The sequence below is a fragment of the Heterodontus francisci genome, chromosome 7 (assembly GCF_036365525.1).
Source record: "Heterodontus francisci isolate sHetFra1 chromosome 7, sHetFra1.hap1, whole genome shotgun sequence".
Lineage (NCBI taxonomy): Eukaryota > Metazoa > Chordata > Chondrichthyes > Heterodontiformes > Heterodontidae > Heterodontus > Heterodontus francisci.
Genome location: NC_090377.1, coordinates 604,985 through 627,411, shown reverse-complemented (window position 1 = coordinate 627,411; position 22,427 = coordinate 604,985). Strand labels below are relative to the sequence as shown.

At 45.9% G+C, this 22,427-nt stretch overlaps 1 protein-coding gene across 1 annotated transcript in view; it reads right to left on the bottom strand.

Moving 5' to 3' along the window:
- The window catches only part of xrcc5 (X-ray repair complementing defective repair in Chinese hamster cells 5), a 388,719-nt gene that overhangs the window by 9,506 nt on the left and 356,786 nt on the right, over window positions 1-22,427 (bottom strand). The window contains exons 19-20 of the mRNA XM_068034693.1: window positions 3,561-3,628; window positions 1,365-1,436 (exon numbers count right to left, since the gene is read on the bottom strand). Of these exons, the coding sequence (XP_067890794.1) occupies window positions 1,365-1,436; window positions 3,561-3,628 (140 nt within the window). The remainder of the gene's footprint in view (window positions 1-1,364; window positions 1,437-3,560; window positions 3,629-22,427) is intronic.

The window sequence follows — 22,427 nt, the reverse complement described above, 5'->3', positions numbered from 1 at the left end:
GGCCAGCATTTATTGACCATCCCTAATTGCCCTTGAGAATGTCCTTTTAACACTGATGTGCACAAAATTCGCACAATGCTGGTAAATGTTTTGTAAGAATGTATCACTAATTTACTCTGAACCATATTCATAAGTCCCAAATGCTGTTGGCCTTTTTATGGCTTGCACTTTCCGGGACTGAGGTAGCCCTAGGTCTCTGTTCAGCTACAGCATCATTGAATGTACTTCAGTTCTCCGCTTTCCCCTCTAAATGTATCACCTGGCACTTCCGCTAACGCGTATCGTCCTAACGTCTATTAGAGTCGTCCTTGTTTTTGTGTAATCAGAAATGTTTTACATTGTGCCGCCAATTTAATTGATATACATTGAGAATAAAAGTGGAGGCAACAATGACTCCTTGGATTCAGCCCTTCTCCATCCAAGCAACACCAATTAACCAATTGCATCACACACATTGGCCAGTATTTTTGTTTTGGCAAAGGGGGTCTCGAGCACCGGCAAAAGCGTCAGCGAGAGCACTGCGTCACCTCCTCTGAGGAAGGCCTGCCAAAACAAGTGCCAATTAGACGCTTAGGTGGACAGCGGTGGGCCTTCGATGGGATCAAGGACCTCGGCGACGGATGTCCTGCCTGCTGACAGCTGTCGGCCAATCAGAGGCCAGCAACTCTTTAACTGAACAGCGCCTCTGAGGTGATACTGCTGCCAGTAGAACACTCACGCCAGGCCCTGGAATCAGACCACAGGTAAATCTCAGCAGGAAGGGTTTCACGGGGAGAGGGTCACGGGGGAGGAGGGTGTAGGGGGGGGATCGGCAGCAAGGGTAGGCGAGAGGCTCTTGGTGGCCCCCCCTCCCCGATGCCAGGTTCCTCGGTCAGACACTAAATGTCTTTTAACGAGGGACTGCCCCCACCCTCCCAGAACAGGCAAACTGGGTTTGCTTAGCATGCTCCTCATGCAATGGCAGGCCAACCCACCGCAGGGTTAATTCTGGCGGTGGCGGGATGAGGCCCTTAATTGCCCAATTAAAGGCCTCAATTGGCGGCAGGGCGGGAAGGCCAATCACAGACCTTACCTCCCACCCCCACCTGGACTAAATTTGGGTGGAGGCGGAAAGGTGGTGGGCCCCCCCCCCACCACCATCCTGCCCAATTATATGCTCTCCCTGCCTCCAAATCTGATGTGGGGGAGAGCATAAAATTCCTCCCATCGACTTGAGATTTAATACCAGCTGGGCAGAATGCTGTTGCTGACTTGATGAACAATGGCATTGGGGTAAACTATCACAGAATCAATGGGACCCAGAATCCTTTACTTTGGGAATTCCAATAGGAAAACCTTATTGTGATGCTAATTGCGACACTAACCAGATCATCCACATCTCCGTCTCCCTCGGGCACTGCCGATTCTTCCATGGGCCTCTCCTCTGGTGCCAAAAACTGCAAATGAGAAAGAAACAATTCAGAAGTACAGAAAGGAATAGAAATATAGAAAAATAGGAGCAGGAGTAGGCCATTCAGCCCTTCGAGCCTGCTCCGCCATTCAATACAGTCATGGCTGATCATCCAAACTCAGTACCCTGTTCCCGCATTCTCCCTGTATCCCTTGATCCCTTTAGCCCTAAGAACTATATCTAACTCTTTCTTGAATATATTTAATGATTTGGCCTCAACTGCTTTCTGTGGTAGAGAATTCCACAGGTTCACCACTCTCTGGGTGAAGAAATCCCTCCTCATCTCAGTCCTAAATGGCTTACCCCTTATCCTTATATTGTGACCCCTGGTCCTGGACTCCCCCGCCATCGGGAACATCCTTCCTGCATCTAGTCTGTCCAGTCCTGTTAGAATTTTGTAGGCTTCTATGAGATCCCCTCTCATTCTTCTAAACTCTAATTAATACAAGCCTAATCGACCCAGTCTCTCTGCATATGTCAGTCCTGCCATCCCAGGAATCAGTCTGGTGAACCTTCGCTGCACTCCCTCCATAGCAAGAACATCCTTCCTCAGATAAGGAGATCAAAACTACACACAATACTCCAGATGTGATCTCACCAAGAGCTCGTATAATTGCAGCAAGACATCCTTGCTCCTGTACTCGAATCCTCTCGCTATGAAGGTCAACATATCATTTGCCTTCTTAATTGCCTGCTACACCTGCATGCTTACTTTCAGCTACTGGTGCACAAGGACACCCAGGTCTCACTGCACCTCCCCCTTTCCCAATCTATTGCCGTTCAGATAATAATCTGCCTTTCTGTTTTTGCCACCAAAGCAGATAACTTCACATTTATTCACATTATACTGCATCTGCCATTATTTGCCCACTCACTCAACCTGTCCAAATCACACTGGAACTTCTCTGCATCCTCTTCACAGCTCACACTCCCACCCAGCTTTGTGTCGTCTGCAAACTTGGATATATTACATTTAATTCCCTCATCTATATCATTCATATATATTGTGAATAGCTGGGGTCCTAGCACTGATCCCTGCGGTACCCCACTAGTCACTGCCTGCCACTTGGAAAAAGACCCGTTTATTCCTACTCTTTGTTTCCTGTCTCCCAGCCAGTTCTCTATCCATGTCAGTACCTTACCTCCAATTCCATGTGCTTTAATTTTGCACGTTAATCTCTTATGTGGGACCTTATTGAAATGGATCATAAATGGATCAGAAGCATCTGCAGGACAGCAAGGCTGACAGAGCTAGGTCATGAGTTTTGTTTGAATTTGGTTATTTCTCTTGACCAATGCATTGGTTGCATGATGTTGCAAATAAATGAATAGGATGGGAATAGAGGGATACGGACCCCGGAAGTGCAGAAGGTTTTAGTCTAGACAGGCATCAAGATCGGCGCAGGCTCGGAGGGCCGAATGGCCTGTTCCTATGCTGTACTATATTATTTAGAGATGCAGCACTGAAACAGGCCCTTCGGCCCACCGAGTCCGTGCCGACCAACAACCACCCATTTATACTAACACAACAGGAATCCCATATTCCCTACCACCTACCTACATTAGGGGCAATTTACAACGGCCAATTTACCTATCACCTGCAAGTCTTTGGCTGTGGGAGGAAACCGGAGCACCCGGCGAAAACCCACGCGGTCACAGGGAGAACTTGCAAACTCCGCACAGGCAGTACCCAGAATCGAACCCGGCTCCCTGGAGCTGAGAGGCTCCGGTGCTAACCACTGCGCCACTGTGTGACGTCCCTTTGTTCTAGCAGTTAGATTACTGACGCACATCACATACAAAATAAAAGCAGACATTTATCTCAGAACTGTGAATCCCAAATCTTAGTACTGTGTATATCAACCACTACAATACATAACAGCCCCTATATCAGAAACAATACCAGCAGCACTTGTCCAATTGTTGGGGATACAGCTGCTTTGAGGGGGAACAAACTTTCAGCTGCGCCACTATTTTTGGAAGGATTTACTTTGGCTATTTCAGTAACGGAAGCACTCTCAAATTCATAGTAAACAATGGTTTCAGACCAGCACGACCAGGAGACTGTGCTCTCCTTTGTCGGGTAACCACCACTAGTGATGAGTTTTACCTGTTTGGCTTCATCAATGGTCACTGTGCTTTCTGCAGCTTCATCCTTTGTGATGAGGGTGACAGCTTCTGTAATTAAGAGATAGGTTGTTAACATTAGCGACAAGAAGGACCTCATCCTCACAAATCTACCTGTAGCTGCTGCATCTGTCCATGACAGCATTGGTAGGAGTGACCAACACACAATCCTTGTGAAGACAACGTCCCGTCTTCACACTGAGGACACCCTTCATCATGTTGTGTGGCACTACCACTGTGCTAAATATGATAGCTTCAGAACAGATTTGGCAGCTCAAAACAGGGCATTCATGAGGCGCTGTGGCCCATCAGCAGCAGCAGAATTGTATTCAACCACAATCTTTAACCTCATGGTCTGGCATATCCCTCACTCTACCATTACCATCAAGCCAGGGGATCAACCCTAGTTGATAGAAACATAGAAAATAGGAGCAGGAGTAGGCCATTCGGCCCTTCGAGCCTGTTCCGCAATTCATGATCATGGCTGATCATCCAACTCAGTAACCTGTTCCCACATTCGCCCCATACCCTTTGATCCCTTTAGACCCAAGAGCTATATCTAACTCCTTCTTGAAAACATACTATGTTTTGGCCTCAACTGCTTTCTGTGGTAGTGAATTATTAGTGAATTAGAGATATTACATTTAGTTCCCTCATCTAAATCATTAATGTATATTGTGAATAGCTGGAGTCCTAGCACCGATCCCTGTGGTACCCCACTAGTCACTGCCTGCCATTCGGAAAAAGACCCATTTATCCCTACTCTGTTTCCTGTCTGCCAACCCATTTTCTATCCATCGCACTACAGTACCGGCGGCACAGTGGCACAGTGGTTAGCACCGCAGCCTCACAGCTCCAGGGACCCGGGTTCGATTCCGGGTACTGCCTGTGTGGAGTTTGCAAGTTCTCCCTGTGTCTGCGTGGGTTTTCTCCGGGTGCTCCGGTTTCCTCCCACAAGCCAAAAGACTTGCAGGTTGATAGGTAAGTTGGCCATTATAAATTGTCACTAGTATAGGTAGGTGGTAGGGAAATATGTGGGGATGTTTGGTAGAAATATGGGATTAGTGTAGGATTAGTATAAATGGGTGGTTGATGTTCGGCACAGACTCGGTGGGCCGAAGGGCCTGTTTCAGTGCTGTATCTCTAATCAGTACCCTCAATCCCATGTGCTTTAATTTTACACGCTAATCTCTTATGTGGGACTTTGTTGAAAGCCTTCTGAAAGTCCAAATAAACCACATCCACTGGCTCCCCCTCATCAGCTCTACTAGTTACATCCTCGAAGAACTCTAGATTTGTCAAGCATGATTTCCCTTTCGTGTGTCCGTCCGATTCCACCACTGTTCTCTAAGTGCTCTGCTATAAAATCTTTGATAATGGACTCTAGAATTTTCCCCACTACCGACGTCAGGCTGACTGGTCTATAATTCCCTGCTTTCTCTCTACCTCCCTTTTTAAATAATGGGGTTACATTAGCTGCCCTCCAATCTGTAGGAACTGTTCCAGAGTCTATAGAATCTTGGAAGATGACCACCAATGCATCCACTATTTCTGGGGCCACTTCCTTAAGTACTCTGGGATGCATACCATCAGGCCCTGGGGATTTATCGGCCTTCAATCCCATCAATTTCCCCAACACCATTTCTCTGCTAATATTGATTTCCTTCAGTTTCTCTCTCTCACTAAGCCCTGTTCAATGAGGAGTGTAGGAGCAGCACCAGACATATATAAAAATGAGGTGAAGCTACAACACAGGACTACATGCATTCTAAACAGTGGAAGCGGCATGCTACATGCAGAGCTGACTAATCCCACAACCAACACATCACAACAAAGCTCTGCAGTCCTGCCACATCCAGTCATGAATAGTGCAGACAACTAATCAATTAACTGGAAGAGGAGACTCCAAAAACATCCACATCAACATTGATGGGGGAGCTCAGCACTTCAGTACAAAAGACAAGGCTGAAGCATTTGCAACCACCTTCATCCAGAAGAGCCGAGTGGATGATCCATCTTGGATTTCTACTGAGGGCATAGGAAATAGGAGCTGGAGAAGGCCACTAGGTCTCTCGAGTCTGCTCTGCCATTCACTCGATCATGGGCTAATCTACTACCTCAATGCCATTTTCCCACACTTTTCCTATTTCCTTGATATCTTTAATATCTAGAAATCTATCAATCTCTGTCTTGAACATAGCGACTGAGCTTTCACAGCCCTCTGGGATAGAGAATACCAAAGATTCACCACCCTCTGAGTGAAGAAATTCCTCCTCAGTCCTAAATGACTTACCTCTAATACTGAGACTGTGTCCCCTGGTTCTAGACCCCCCCAGCCAGGGGAAACATCCTACCAGCATCTACCCTGTCGAGCCTTGTAAGAATTTTGGATGTTTCAATGAGATCACCTCTCATTCTTCTAAACTTTAGAGAATACAGGCCCAATCTCCTCAATCTCTCCTCATTGAACAATCCTGCCGTCCCAGGAATTAGTCTGGTGAACCTTTGTTGCATTCCTTCTAATGGCAAGTATATCCTTCCTTACGTAAGGAGACCAAAACTGTACACAATACTCCAGGTGTGATCTCATCAAGGCTCTATACAATTGCAGCAAGACATCTTTACTTCTGTATTCAAATCCTCTTGCAATAAAGGCCAACATATCATTTGCCTTCCTAATTGCTTGCTGCACCTGCAAGTTAGCTTTCAGTGACTCATGAACGAAGACACCCAGGTCTCTTTGGACATCAACACTTCCCAATCTCTCACTATTAAAGAAATACTCTGTATTTGTGTATTTCCTACCAAAAAACAGGGATGTTTCCTCTGGCTGGTGAGTCTAGAACCAGGGGACACATTCTCAGAGTAAGGGGCAGGCCATTTAAGACTGAGATGAGCAGGAATTTCTTTACTCAGAGGGTTGTGAATCTTTGGAATTCTCTACCCCAGAGGGTTGTGGAAGCTCAGTCATTGTGCATGTTCATGACAGAAATCGAAAGATTTCTAGATGCTAATTCAGGATATGGGGATAGTGGGGAAAAATGACGTGGAGATGGATGATCAGCCATGATTGTATTGAATGGCAGAGCAGACTCGATGGGCCGAATGGACTACTCCAGCTCCTATTTGCGATATTCCTTCACATTTTTCCACATTATATTCCATCTGCCATGCTCATGCCCACTCACTTAGCCTGTTTAAATCCATTTGAAGCTTCTTTGCATCCTCTTCACATTTCCACCTAGTTTTGTGCCAACAGCAAACTTGGAAATACAACATTTGGTCCTCACATCCAAATCATTGATATACATTGTCAATAGCTTGGGCCGAAGCACTGATCCTTGTGGTTCGACACTAGTAACAGTCCGCCAACCTGAGAATGCCCGTTTATTCCTACTCCCTGTTTTCTGTCTGTTAACCAATTCTCAGTCTTTGCCAGTATATTACCCCTAATCCCATGTGGTCTAATTTTGTTTACTAACCTCTTGTGTGGGACCTTATCAAAAGCCTTCTGGAAATTCAAATACACCACATCCGCTGGTTCCCCCTTATCTACTCTGCTAGTTACATTCTCAACAAACTCCAACAGGTTTGTCAAAAATGATTTCCCTTTCATGAGTCCATTTTGACTCTGCCCAATCCTACCATTATTTTCGAAGTGTCCAGTTATCACATCCTTTATAATAGATTCTAGCACTTTCCCTACTACTGATGTCAGGCGAAGAGGTTTGTTGTTCCCTGTTTTCACTCTCCCTCCTTTCTTAAATAGTGGGGTTACATTTGCTACCTTCCAATCTGCAGGAACTGTTTCAGAATCTATAGAACTTTGGAAGATGATCACCAATATGAACATAGAGGGGTTGCAGTGAGAAGAGACATTTGCCTGAGTGAGACATTGCCAGAGTGAAGCTGGAATTTGGTGCACGCGGTAAGTTCTAGTAAGTTTTTGTCAAGTTTAAATTTTAGATTAAGAGTCAGACTTTAAAATCTCCTGATTAGATAAATAGCCGAGTTAAACAAGAAGTAGCCAGCAAAGAACAAAGAACAGTACAGCACAGGAACAGGCCATTCGGCCCTCCAAGCCTGCGCCGATCTTGATGCCTGCCTAAACTAACACCTTCTGCACTTCCGGGGCCCATATCCCTCTATTCCCATCCTATTCATATATTTGTCAAGATGTCTCTTAAACGTCGCTATCGTATCTGCTTCCACCACCTCCCCCGGCAGCAAGTTCCAGGCACTCACCACCCTCTGTGTAAAAAACTTGCCTCGCACATCCCCTCTAAACTTTGCCCCTCTCACCTTAAACCTATGTCCCCTAGTAACTGACTCTTCCACCCTGGGAAAAAGCTTCTGACTATCCACTCTGTCCATGCCGCTTATAACTTTGTAAACCTCTATCATGTCGCCCCTCCACCTCCGTTGTTCCAGTGAAAACAATCAGAGTTTTTCCAACCTCTCCTCATAGCTAATGCCCTCTAGACCAGGCAACATCCTGGTAAACCTCCTCTGTACCCTCTCCAAAGCCTCCACGTCCTTCTGGTAGTGTGGCGATCAGAATTGCACGCAATATTCTAAGTGCGGCCTAACTAAGGTTCTGTACAGCTGCAACATGACTTGCCAATTTTTATACTCTATGCCCCGACCGATGAAGGCAAGCATGCCGTATGCCTTCTTGATTACCTTATCCACCTGCGTTGCCACTTTCAGTGACCTGTGGACCTGTACGCCCAGATCCCTCTGCCTGTCAATACTCCTAAGGGTTCTGCCATTTACTGTATACCTCCCACCTGCATTAGACCTTCCAAAATGCATGACCTCACATTTGTCCGGATTAAACTCCATCTGCCATTTCTCCGCCCAAGTCTCCAACCGATCTATATCCTGCTGTATCCTCTGACAATCCTCATCATTATCCGCAACTCCACCAACCTTTGTGTCGTCCGCAAACTTACTAATGAGACCAGCTACATTTTCCTCCAAATCATTTATATATACTACAAACAGCAAAGGTCCCAGCACTGATCCCTGCGGAACACCACTAGTCACATCCCTCCATTCAGAAAAACACCCATCCACTGTTACCATCTGACATCTGTGACCGAGCCAGTTCCGTATCCATCTTGCCAGCTCACCTCTGATCCCGTGTGACTTCACCTTTTGCACCAGTCTGCCATGCGGGACCTTGTCAAAGGTTTTACTAAAGTCCATATAGACAACATCCACCGCCCTTCCCTCATCAATCATCTTCGTCACTTCCTCAAAAAACTCAATCAAATTAGTAAGACACGACCTCCCCTTCATAAAACCATGCTGTCTCTCACTAATAAGTTTGTTTGTTTCCAAATGGGAGTAAATCCTGTCCCGAAGAATCCTCTCTAATAGTTTCCCTACCACTGACGTAAGGCTCACCAGCCTATAATTTCCTGGATTATCCTTGCCACCCTTCTTAAACAAAGGAACAACATTGGCTATTCTCCAGTCCTCTGGGACCTCACCTGCAGCCAATGAGGATGCAAAGATTTCTGTCAAGGCCCCAGCAATTTCTTCCCTTGCCTCCCTCAGTATTCTAGGGTAGATCCCATCAGGCCCTGGGGACTTATCTACCTTAATGCTTTGCAAGACACCCAACAACTCCTCTTTTTTGATAATGAGATGACTGAGACTATCTGCACTCCCTTCCCGAGGCTCATCATCCACCAAGTCCTTCTCCTTGGTGAATACTGATGCAAAGTACTCATTTCGCACCTCACCCATTTCCTCTGGCTCCACACATAGATTCCCATCTCTGTCCTTGAGAGGGCCAACCCTTTCCCTGGTTACCCTCTTGCTCTTTATATATGTATAAAAAGCCTTGGGATTTTCCTTAATCCTGTTTGCCAATGACTTTTCATGACCCCTTTTAGCCCTCCTAACTCCTTGCTTAAGTTCCTTCCTACTGTCTTTATATTCCTCAAGTGCTTCATCTGTTCCTAGCCTTCCAGCCCTTACGAATGCTTCCTTTTTCTTTTTGACTAGGCTCACAATATCCCTTGTCATCCAAGGTTCCCGAAACTTGCCAAACTTATCCATCTTCCTCACAGGAACATGCTGGTCCTTGAGTCTTATCAACTGATGTTTGAAAGACTCCCACATGCCAGATGTTGATTTACCCTCAAACAGCCGCCCCCAATCTAAATTCTTCAGTTCCTGCCTAATATTGTTATAATTAGCCTTCCCCCAATTTAGCACCTTCACCCGAGGACTACTCTTATCCTTATCCACAAGTACCTTAAAACTTATGGAATTATGGTCACTGCCCCCGAAATGCTCCCCCACTGAAACTTCGACCACCTGGCCGGGCTCATTCCCCAATACCAGGTCCAGAAAGGCCCCATCCCTAGTTGGGCTATCTACATACTGTTTCAAGACGCCCTCCTGGATGCTCCTCACAAATTCTGCCCCATCCAAGCCCCTAGCACTAAGTGAGTCCCAGTCAATATTGGGGAAGTTAAAATCACCCACCACTACAACCCTGTTACCTTTACATCTTTCCAAAATCTGTCTACATATCTGCTCCTCTACCTCCCGCTGGCTGTTGGGAGGCCTGTAGTAAACCCCCAACACAATGACTGCACCCTTCCTATTCCTGAGCTCCACCCATATTGCCTTGCTGCATGACCTCTCTGAGGTGTCCTCCCGCAGTACAGCTGTGATATTCTCCTTAACCAGTAATGCAACTCCCCCACCCCTTTTACATCCCCCTCTATCCCGCCTGAAACCTCTAAAGCCTGGAACATTTAGCTGCCAATCCTGCCCTTCCCAACCAAGTCTCTGTAATAGCAACAACATCATATTTCCAAGTACTAATCCAAGCTCTAAGTTCATCTGCCTTACCTGTTATACTTCTCGCATTGAAACAAATGCACCTCAGACCACCAGTCCCGCTGTGCTCAGCAACATCTCCCTGCCTGCTCTTCCTCTTAGTCCTACTGGCCTTATTTACTATGTCCTCCTCATTTACTTCACTAGCTGTCCTACTGCTCTGGTTCCCACCCCCCTGCCACACTAGTTTAAACCCTCCCGAGTGACGCTAGCAAACCTTGCAGCCAGGATATTAGTGCCCTTCCAGTTTAGATGCAACCCGTCCTTCTTGTACAGGTCCCATCTGTCCCTGAAGAGAGCCCAATGGTCCAGATATCTGAAACCCTCCCTGTTACCCCAGCTGCTCAGCCACGTGTTTAGCTGCACTATCTTCCTATTTCTAGCCTCACTGGCACGGTTATCTGCAGTGGCAGCAATCTGTCAATCAGTTGAAAGTAGTTAGGTTCAATAGGTGCAAATTATTGTAGCAAAAGCTGACCTAGTGAGTCATCAGAATCTCTTCATTCAGCTAAGAACTGCTCTGCTTTATATAGTGAGAAGAGACATTTGCCTGAGTGAGACATTGCCAGTGTGAAGCTGTAATTTGGTGTATATGGGAACTTGGTGCAAAGGGGGAAAGAGGGCCTCCTTTTCCTATCTTTTTAGCGTCCAGCAGCTGGTCAGTCTTCTTCCTTTGACTTCAAGGTAGGTGATTGGTTAGTGAGTGTTTTATCATTTATCTTTCAAAATTCAGGTAATTTTAAAATTGTAAGGTTTTTATTTGGTAATATGAGTTAAGCTTAGTGGATTGAGAAACAGTGATAGTTAATTAAGAAAGTGATTAAGTAATTAAAGTGAATTTACCAATATCATATGTAACACTGGCAGGACAGGTGTCATGTTGCAGCTGTAGTAAGTGGGAGCTTTTGGATGCCAAAGCGATCCAGGGTAAACACGTCTGCAGAAAGTGTAAGCAGCTAGAGGAATTCCGTATCAGGATTATTGATCTGGAAGCTGAACTGAGGGGGAGAAATACCTGGACATTTTGTTCCAGAAGACACCTCTTAGAACAGGGTCACATGTTTTGGTCAGCAGCGAGGGACAAGAGGATGCGACTGTGAGTAAGGCAAGTAAAGGGATTGAGCCGGCAGCAGTGGAGGAGCCTCAGATTTGCAACTGTCAAACAGGTTTGAGGTGCTCTCAACCTGTGAATGAAAGCGAGGTCTGCAAGGTGGATAAGCAGACTGGCCATGGCACAGGAAGCCATTCAAGTGGGGGGAGCAAAAAGGAATGTAGTGGTAGTAAGAGAAAGTATGGTGAGGGGGATTGACACTGTTCTGTGCAGCTGAGAGTGTGAGTCAGGAAGGCTGTGTTATCTGAAACAAAAACAAGAAATGCTGGAGTCACTCAGCAGGTCTGGCAGCATCTGTGGAAAGAGAAGCAGAGTTAACGTTTCGGGTCAGTGACCCTTCTTCGGAACTGACAAATATTAGAAAAGTCACAGATTATAAACAAGTGAGGTGGGGGTGGGGCAAGAGATAACAAAGGAGAAGGTGCAGATTGGACCAGGCCACATAGCTGACCAAAAGGTCACGGAGCAAAGGCAAACAATATGTTAATGGTGTGTTGAAAGACAAAGCATTAGTACAGATTAGGTGTGAATACACTGAATATTTTATTTTATTTTATTTTAGGCTGTGTTATCTACCCAGTGCCAGGGTTCGGGACATCTACTCAGGGCCGGACAGGAACTTGGAGTGGGAGGATCCAGGTGTCGTGGTCCATTTCGGGACCAACGACATAGGTAGGACTAGGAAAGAGGTTCTGCTTGGACAGTATGAGGAGTTAGGCACCAAATTGAACAGCAGAACCTCAAGGGTAATAATCTCTGGATTCTTACCTGAGCCACGTGGCAATTGGCAGAGGGCAAATAAGATTAGGGAAATGAATACGTGGCTCAAAGACGGTGTGGAAGAAGTAGATTTTGGTTTGTGGGGCACTGGCACCAGTACTGGGGAAAGTGGGGGCTGTACTGTTGGGACGGTCTGCACCTGAACTGTGCTGGGACCAGTGTTCTAGCAAACAGTATAACTGGGGAAGTAGAGAGGGCTTTAAACTAAACAAGGGGGTTGAGGGATCAAGCCTGGGTAGATGTAGCAAATCAAGGGGAAGAGTCAAGGACGGAGAGCAGAATAGTAATATGGGAAATGAAGGTCAGAGAATGGCAGGAAGGGACAGAGAGAAAAAGCCTAATAACACTCCAACAGTCAAGACTAGATGTTACAAAGAAACCAAAAGAGAAAACTAAAGGCTCTGTATCTGAATGCACATAGAATTAAGTAGATGAACTGATAGTGCGCATTGAAGTAAATAAATATGATCTGATAGCCATCACGGAGAAATGGCTGCAGAATGATTTGAATCATGCTGGGACCAGTGTCTTGGCGAATCGTATAACTAGGGTTGTAGATAGGACTTTAAACTAATTAGTGGGGGGTGGGGGGAGGGTTCAATTGAAGGGAAGTTTAAAAAATCAAAAAGAAACGAGAGAGCAGAGGTGCAGGATCGTGAAGAGGCAAATGGTAAGCAAAGTGTGACAGGAAGGGCCAGAAAATATAAGCAGAAGAGTACAGCAGAAATTAGAACCAGAATGAGTAATAATGGCAAAAAGTCAAAGCTTAAGGCTCTTTATCTGAATGCACGCAGCATTTGTAACAAGATAGATGAGTTGACAGCACAAATAGAAATAAATGAATAATAAAAGCAAAATACTGCAGATGCTGGAAATCTGAGATAAAAACAAGAAATGCTGGAAATACTCAGCAGGTCTGACAGCATCTGTGGAGAGAGAAGCAGAGTTAACATTTCAGGTCAGTGACCCTTCATCTAAACTGACAAATATTGGAAATGTAAAAGGTTTTAAGCAAGTAAAGCGGGGGTGGGGCAAGAGATAACAGTAATAGCTGTAAATCAGGAGGTGGAAGGAAGAGAGGAACTTGGTGAAAGTATAATCACCAGGCAAGCGGTACTGAGCAAACTGATGGAGCTGTGGGCTGACAAGTCCCCGGGTCCTGATGGGCTTCATCCTAGGGTCTTAAAAGAAGAGGCTAATGAGGTAGTTGATGCATTGGTGCTAATTTTTCAAAATTCACTAGATTCTGGAAAGGTTTCATCAGACTGGAAAATAGCAAATATAACCCCTCTATTCAAGAAGTGGGCGAGGCAGAAAACAGTTAACTATAGGCCAGTTAGCTTGACGGGTCTCATGGGAAAGGTGTTAGAATCGATTAAAGAGGCTATAGCTGGGCACTTAGAAAAACTCAAGGTAATCGGGAATAGTCAGCATGGCTTTGGAAAAGGGAGATCATGTTTAACCAATTTATTGGAGTTCTTTGAAGGAGTAACATGTGCCATGGATTAAGGGGAGCTTGTTGATGTACTGCACTTGGACTTCCCGAAGGCATTTGACAAGGTGCCCCATAAAAGGTTATTGCGCAAAGTAGGAGCTCATGGTGTCGGATGCATAGAAAATTGGCTGGCTGGCAGAAAACAGAGTATGCATAAATGGGTCCTTTTCTGATTGGTAGGAGGTGACGATTGGAGTCCCATAGGGGTCTGTGCTGGGGCCTCACCTTTTTACAATTTATATCAATGACTTAGATGAGGGGAGCAATGGCACGGTAGCTAAATTTGCAGATGACACAAAGATAGGTTGGAAAGTATGCTGTGAAGAGGACATAAGGAGGTTGCAGACCGATATAGATAGGTTGAGTGAGTGGGCAAAAATCTGGCAGATGGAGTATAATGTGGGAAAATGTGAAGTTCTTCACTTTGGCAGGAAGATTAAAAAAGCAGAGTATTTATTAAACGGGGAACAAATGCAGAATTCCGAGGTGCAGAGGGATCTAGGTGTTCTAGTGCATGAGTCACAAAACGTTAGTATACAGGTACAGAAAGTAATAAAGAAGGCTAATGGAATGCTATCCTTTATTATGAGAGGAATTGAAAATAAAAGTAAGGATATTATGCTTCAGTTATACAGGCCATTGGTGAGACCACATCTCGAATACTGTGTGCAGTTTTGGTCTCCTTATTTAAGGAAGGATGTAAATGCGTTTGAGGCGGTTTACTTGATTGATACCTGGAATGAGTGGGTTGTCTTATGAGGAAAGGCTGGACAGACTGGGCTGGTTTTCACTGGAGTTTAGAAGAGTGAGGGGAGACTTGATTGAAGTTTATAAGATCCTGAACGGTCTTGACAAGGTGGATGTGGAAAGGATGTTTCCTCTTGAGGGGGAGTCCAGAATTAGGGGGCACTGTTTTAAAATTAGGGGTCGCCCTTTTAGGACCAATGAGGAGAATTATTTTCTCTCAAAGGGTTGTGCGACTTTGGAACTCTCTGCCTCAGAAGGTGGTGGCGGTAGGGTCACTGAATAGTTTTAAGGCGGGGGTAGATAGATTCTTGTAGGCAAGGGAATCAAAGGTTATCGGGGGTAGATGGGAGTCTGGTATTTGAGACGCTAACAGATCAGCCATGATCTTATTTAATGGCGGAGCAGGTTAGAGGGGCCAAATGGTCTACGTCTGCTCCCAATTCGTATGTTCGACCACCAATCCATCCACTACCTCCACAGCCACCTCTTTCAACCCTCTGGGAACTAGATCATCAGGTAGAGGTGATTTATCAACTTTCAGTCCCATTAATTTCTCTAGCACTACTTTTTTTTTTTTACTTATGCTGATTTCTTTCAGTTCCCCATTCTTGCTAGTCCCTTGGTTCTCTAGTATTTCTGGAAGGATTTTTGTCTCTTCCTCCATGAGGACAGACACAAAGTATTTGGTCCCAAGCAGCAATCCGTGTCAGTCCTCAGTCAATTCGATACACTCCATGTGATATCAAGAAATGGCTGAAGACACTGGATGCAGCAAAGGCTATGAGCCCTGACAACATTCCAGCTGAATTACTGAATACTTGTGTTCCAGAACTAGATGCGCCCCGAGCCAAGCTGCATCCAGTTCCTTCATCGCTGCAGGAATTCCTCCGGTTAGCATCTGAGGCCCAAACATCTTCAGCTGCTTCATCTATGACTTTCCCTCCAAGATAAGATCAGAAGTGGGGATGTTCCCTAATGGTGGCAGCTGGTAAAATATAAATTAAATAAATAGGAAAAAATATAGAATTGAAAGCTAGTCTCAGTACTGGTACTATGAAACAATCATCGATTGTCGTAAAAACCCATCTGGTTCACTAATGTTCTTTCGGGAAGGAAACCTGCTGTCCTTACCTGGCCTGGCTCCAGACCCACAGCAATGTGGCTAACTCTTAACTGCTGTCTGAAATGGCCTAGCAAGTCACTCAGTTGTCAAGGGCAATTAGGGATGGACAACAAATGCTGACCTGCCAGCAATGCCCAAATCCCATTAAATAATTTTTTAAAATCTCAGCGTTCAGTGCCATTCGCAACTCCTGAGATACTGAAGCAGTCTGTGCTTGCATGGAGCAAGACCTTGGTACCATTCAGGCTTGACTGATAAGTAGCAAGTGACCTTCATGCCACACATGTGCCAGGCAATGATTTCCAACAAGAGAGAATCTAACCATTTCCCTTTGTTCAACATCGTTACCATTACTGAATTCCCCACCATCAACATCCTGGGGGTCACCATTGACCAGAAACTTAACTGGACCAGCCACATAAATACTATGGCTACAAAAGTGGGTCAGAGACTGGGAATTCTGCAGCTCGTAACCCACCTCCTGACCCCCAAAAGCCTGTCCATCATCTACAAGGCACAAGTCAGGACTCTCCACTTGCCTAGATGAATGCAGCTCCAACAACACTCAAGAAGCTCGACACCTCCAACCTAAACTAAGCAGCTCACATGATTGGCACCCCTACCTGGGGAATATCCAGGCTTGGGCTGATAAGAGGCAAGTAACATTCATGCCACACAAGTGCCAGGCAATGACCATCTCCAACAAGAGAGAATCTAACCATCTCCCCTTGACATTCAATGGCCTTTCAGTGCAGCAGCTTTTTCGGGAGCAGCGTGTGAGCGAGTGAGCAACTGGGAAAGTCAGTTTGAAAGTAAATTTAATTTCCTTTTGTTTTTCGGCGGAGGCCAGGGGGCTGCTGGGTAAGTAAAACACTATATATTTGGGCGGTTTAAAATAACTTTCCTTTCAGTGCAGCAGCTTTTTCGGGAGCAGCGTGTGAGCAGCTGGGAAAGTCAGTTTGAAAGTAAATTTAATTTCCTTTTGTTTTTCGGCGGAGGCCAGGGGGCTGCTGGGTAAGTAAAACACTATATATTTGGGCGGTTTCTGAACCCGAGACACCACACTTGTAGTGTCTCCCACCCGCCCTCCTCCTCTAACCAAAAAAAAAAGGACTCGGTGGGGTGTTTATAAGGTAAGGCTTTTTCGATTTCTCTGGTTTTAGTGTGATTGGTAAAAACTTTTCGTTCCTTTTTCATTTAACTAAGTTTAAACTTAAGATTAAAAATGGCAGGAGATCTCAGACCCGTATCATGCTCCTCTTGCTCAATGTGGGAGCTCAGGGACATGGCTGATGACCCTGTCTCCTTCACGTGCAGGAAGTGTGTCCAGCTGCAGCTCTTGTTAGACCGCATGACGGCTCTCGAGCTGCGGATGGACTCACTTTGGAGCATGCGCGATGCTGAGGAGGTCGTGGATAGCACGTTTAGTGAATTGCTCACACCGCAGATTAGGATTGCTGAGGGAGAAAGGGAATGGGTGACCAAAAGGCAGAGAAAGAGCAGGAAGGCAGCGCAGGAGTCCCCTGCGGTCATCTCCCTCCAAAACAAGTATACCGTTTTGGATACTGTTGAGGGAGATGGCTCACCAGGGGAAGGCAGCAGTAGCCAGGTCCATGGCACCGTGGCTGGCTCTGCTGCTCAGAAGGGCGGGAAAAATAGTGGAAGGGCTATAGTCGTAGGGGATTCGATTGTAAGGGGAGTAGACAGGCGGTTCTGTGGTCGAAAACGAGGCTCCCGAATGGTATGTTGCCTCCCAGGTGCACGGGTCAGGGATGTCTCAGATCGGCTGCAGAACATTCTAAAGGGGGAGGGTGAACAGCCAGTTGTCATTGTGCACATAGGCACTAATGATATAGGTAAAAAACGGGATGAGGTCCTACAAGCAGAGTTTAGGGAGTTAGGAGCCAAGTTAAAAAGTAGGACCTCAGAGGTAGTAATCTCAGGATTACTACCAGTGCCACGTGATAGTCAAAGTAAAAATGAAAGAATAGTCAGGATGAATGCGTGGCTTGAGAGATGGTGCAGGAAGGAGGGGTTCAGATTTTTGGGACATTGGGACCGGTTCTGGGGGAGGTGGGACTATTACAAATTGGACGGTCTACACCTGGGCCGGACTGGAACCAATGTCCTTGGAGGTGCTTTTGCTAACGCTGTTGGGGAGGGTTTAAACTAATGTGGCAGGGGGATGGGAACCAATTGAGGTCAGTTGACAGTGAGGAGGTAGTAACAAAAGCCTGTAAGAAACTAGATAATGAAGTCAGTGTGACTAAGGGGAAGAGCAGGCAGGGAGCAGATGATGAATATAAAGGGACTGGTGGTCTGAGGTGCATTTGCTTTAATGCAAGAAGTGTAGTTGGTAAGGCAGATGAACTTAGGGCTTGGATTAGTACCTGGGAGTATGATGTTATTGCTATTACTGAGACTTGGTTGAGGGAAGGGCATGATTGGCAACTAAATATCCCAGGATATCGATGCTTCAGGCGGGATAGAGAGGGAGGTAAAAGGGGTGGAGGAGTTGCATTACTGGTCAAAGAGGATATCACAGCTGTGCTGAAGGAGGGCACTATGGAGGACTCGAGCAGTGAGGCAATATGGACAGAACTCAGAAATAGGAAGGGTGCGGTAACAATGTTGGGGCTGTACTACAGGCCTCCCAACAGCGAGCGTGAGATAGAGGTACAAATATGTAAACAGATTATGGAAAGATGTAGGAGCAACAGGGTGGTGGTGATGGGAGATTTTAATTTTCCCAACATTGACTGGGATTCGCTTAATGTTAGAGGTCCAGATGGAGCAGAATTTGTAAGGAGCATCCAGGAGGGTTTTCTAGAGCAGTATGTAAATAGTCCAACTCGGGAAGGGGCCATACTGGACCTGGTGTTGGGGAATGAGCCCGGCCAGGTTGTTGAAGTTTCAGTAGGGGACTACTTTGGGAATAGTGATCACAATTCCGTAAGCTTTAAAATACTCATGGACAAAGACGAGAGTGGTCCTAAAGGAAGAGTGCTAAATTGGGGGAAGGCCAACTATACCAAAATTCGGCAGGAGCTGGGAAATGTAGATTGGGAGCAGCTGTTTGAAGGTAAATCCACATGTGATATGTGGGAGGCTTTTAAAGAGAGGTTGATTAGCGTGCAGGAGAGACATGTTCCTGTGAAAATGAGGGATAGAAATGGCAAGATTAGGGAACCATGGATGACAGGTGAAATTGTGAGACTAGCTAAGAGGAAAAAGGAAGCATACATAAGGTCTAGGCGGCTGATGAAAGACGAAGCTTTGAAAGAATATCGGGAATGTAGGACCAATCTGAAACGAGGAATTAAGAGGGCTAAAAGGGGTCATGAAATATCTTTAGCAAACAGGGTTAAGGAAAATCCCAAAGCCTTTTATTCATATATAAGGAGAAAGAGGGTAACTAGAGAAAGGATTGGCCCACTAAAGGACAAAGGAGGAATGTTATGCTTGGACTCAGAGAAAATGGGTGAGATTCTAAACGAGTACTTTGCATCGGTATTCACCGAGGAGAGGGACATGACGGATGTTGAGGTTAGGAACAGATGTTTGATTACTCTAGGTCAAGTCGGCATAAGGAGGGAGGAAGTGTTGGGTATTCTAAAGGGCATTAAGGTGGACAAGTCCCCAGGTCCGGATGGGATCTATCCCAGGTTACTGAGGGAAGCGAGAGAGGAAATAGCTGGGGCCTTAACAGATATCTTTGCAGCATCCTTAAACACGGGTGAGGTCCCGGAGGACTGGAGAATTGCTAATGTTGCCCCCTTGTTTAAGAAGGGTAGCAGGGATAATCCAGGTAATTATAGACCGGTGAGCCTGACGTCAGTGGTAGGGAAGCTGCTGGAGAAGATACTGAGGGATAGGATCTATTCCCATTTGGAAGAAAATGGGCTCATCAGTGATAGGCAACATGGTTTTGTGCAGGGAAGGTCATGTCTAACCAACTTAATAGAATTCTTTGAGGAAGTGACAAAGTTGATTGATGACGGAAGGGCTGTCGATGTCATATACATGGACTTCAGTAAGGCGTTTGATAAGGTTCCCCATGGCAGGCTGATGGAGAAAGTGAAGGCGCTTGGGGTCCAAGGTGTACTAGCTAGATGGATAAAGAACTGGCTGGGCAACAGGAGACAGAGAGTAGCAGTAGAAGGGAGTTTCTCAAAATGGAGACGTGTGACCAGTGGTGTTCCACAGGGATCCGTGCTGGGACCACTGTTGTTTGTGATATACATTAATGATTTGGAGGAAAGTATAGGTGGACTGATTAGCAAATTTGCAGACGACACTAAGATTGGTGGAGTAGCAGATAGTGAAGGGGACTGTCAGAGAATACAGCAGAATATAGATAGATTGGAGAGTTGGGCAGAGAAATGGCAGATGGAGTTCAATCAGGGCAAATGCGAGGTGATGCATTTTGGAAGATCCAATTCAAGAGTGAACTATACAGTAAATGGAAAAGTCCTGGGGAAAATTGATGTCCAGAGAGATTTGGGTGTTCAGGTCCACTGTTCCCTGAAGGTGGCAACGCAGGTAAATAGAGTTGTCAAGAAGGCATACGGCATGCTTTCCTTCATCGGACGGGGCATTGAGTACAAGAGTTGGCAGGTCATGTTACAGTTGTATAGGACTTTGGTTCGGCCACATTTGGAATACTGCGTACAGTTCTGGTCGCCACATTATCAAAAGGATGTGGATGCTTTGGAGAGGGTGCAGAGGAGGTTCACCAGGATGTTGCCTGGTATGGAGGGCGCTAGCTATGAAGAGAGGTTGAGCAGATTAGGATTATTTTCATTAGAAAGACGGAGGTTGAGGGGGGACCTGATTGAGGTGTACAAAATCATGAGAGGTATAGACAGGGTGGATAGCAAGAGGCTTTTTCCCAGAGTGGGGGTTTCAATTACTAGAGGACACGAGTTCAAAGTGAAAGGGGAAAAGTTTAGGGGGGATATGCGTGGAAAGTTCTTTACGCAGAGGGTGGTGGGCACCTGGAACGCATTGCCAGCGGAGGTGGTAGATGCGGGCACGATGGAGTCTTTTAAGATGTATCTAGACAGATACATGAATGGGCAGGAAGAAAAGAGATACAGAAGCTTAGAAAATAGGCGACATGTTTAGAGAGAGGATCTGGATCGGCGCAGGCTTGGAGGGCCGAAGGGCCTGTTCCTGTGCTGTAATTATCTTTGTTCTTTGTTCTTTGTATTACGATTGCTGAATTCCCCACTATCAACATCCTAGGGGTTACCATTGACCAGAAACTGAACTGGAGTAGCCATATAAATACCGTGGCTACAAGAGCAGGTCAGAGGCTAGGAATCCTGCGGCGAGTAACTCACCTCCTGACTCCCCAAAGCCTGTCCACCATCTTCAAAGCGCAAGTCAGGAGTGTGATGGAATACTCTCCACTTGCCTGGATGGGTGCAGCTCCAACAACACTCAAGAAGCTTGGCACCATCCAGGATAAAGCAGCCCGCTTGATTAGCAGCACCCCGTCTACAAACATTCACTCCCTCCACCACCGACGCACAGTGGCAGCTGTGTGTACCATCTACAAGCTGCACTGCAGCAATGCACCAAGGCTCCTTAGACAGCACCTTCCAAACCCGCGACCTCTACCAACTAGAAGGACGAGGGCAGCAAATGCATGGGAACACCATCTCCTGCAAGTTCCCCTCCAAGTCAGACACCATCCTGACTTGGAACTATATCCCTGTTCCTTCACTGTCGCTGGGTCAAAATCCTGGAACACCCTTCCTAACAGCACTATGGGCGTACCTACCCCAAATGGACTGCAGCGGTTCAAGAAGGCAGATTACCACCACCTTCCCAAGGGCAATTAGGGATGGGCAATAAATGCTGGCCTGGCCAGCGACGCCCACATCCCATGAATGAATTAAAAAAAAATTGCAGATTAAAAATTATTACTTGAGTTATCTCTGTAGTGGGTACGATAGCATAGTGGTTATGTGACTGGACTAATGATCCAGAAACATGAGTTCAAATTCCACCACAGCAGCTAGGGAATTTAAATCCAGTTAATTAAATAAACCTGGAATGAAAAGCTAGTATCAGTAATGGTGAGCAAGGAACTACCAGATTGTCATAAAAACAAATCTGATTCACTGATATCTGTCAGAGAAAGAAATCTGCCGTCCTTATCCTCGCTAGCCTATATATGACTCCAAATACACAGCAATGTGCTTGACTCCGAAATGGCTGAGCAGGCCACTCGGTTGCATCAAACCACTATGAAAAGTCAACAATAAAAAAACTGGATGGATCACCCGTCATCGACCTGGGATTGGGTGCGATAAAGGCACACCTAGCCCAGTCGAAGCTGCAAAGTCCTCCTCAATGACAACTGGAAACTTATGCAAAAAATGGGAGAACTGTCCCACACACTAGTCAAGCAGTAGCTTGACAGAGTCATACACACCCAACCATACCTTACAGCCAATGTCCCAGACACCTTCACCATCATAATATAAAAGCAAAATACTGCAGATGCTGCAAATCTGAAATAAAAACAAGAAATGCTGGAAATACTCAGCAGGTCTGGCAGCATCAATGCTGCCAGACCTGCTGAGTATTTCCAGCATTTCTTGTTTCTACCTTCACCATCATCCCTGGGTATGTCCTGTCCCACTGGCAGGACAGATCCATCAGAGGTGCTGGAACAGTGGTATGCAGTCGGGAAGGAGTGGCCTGGGGGGTCCTCAAC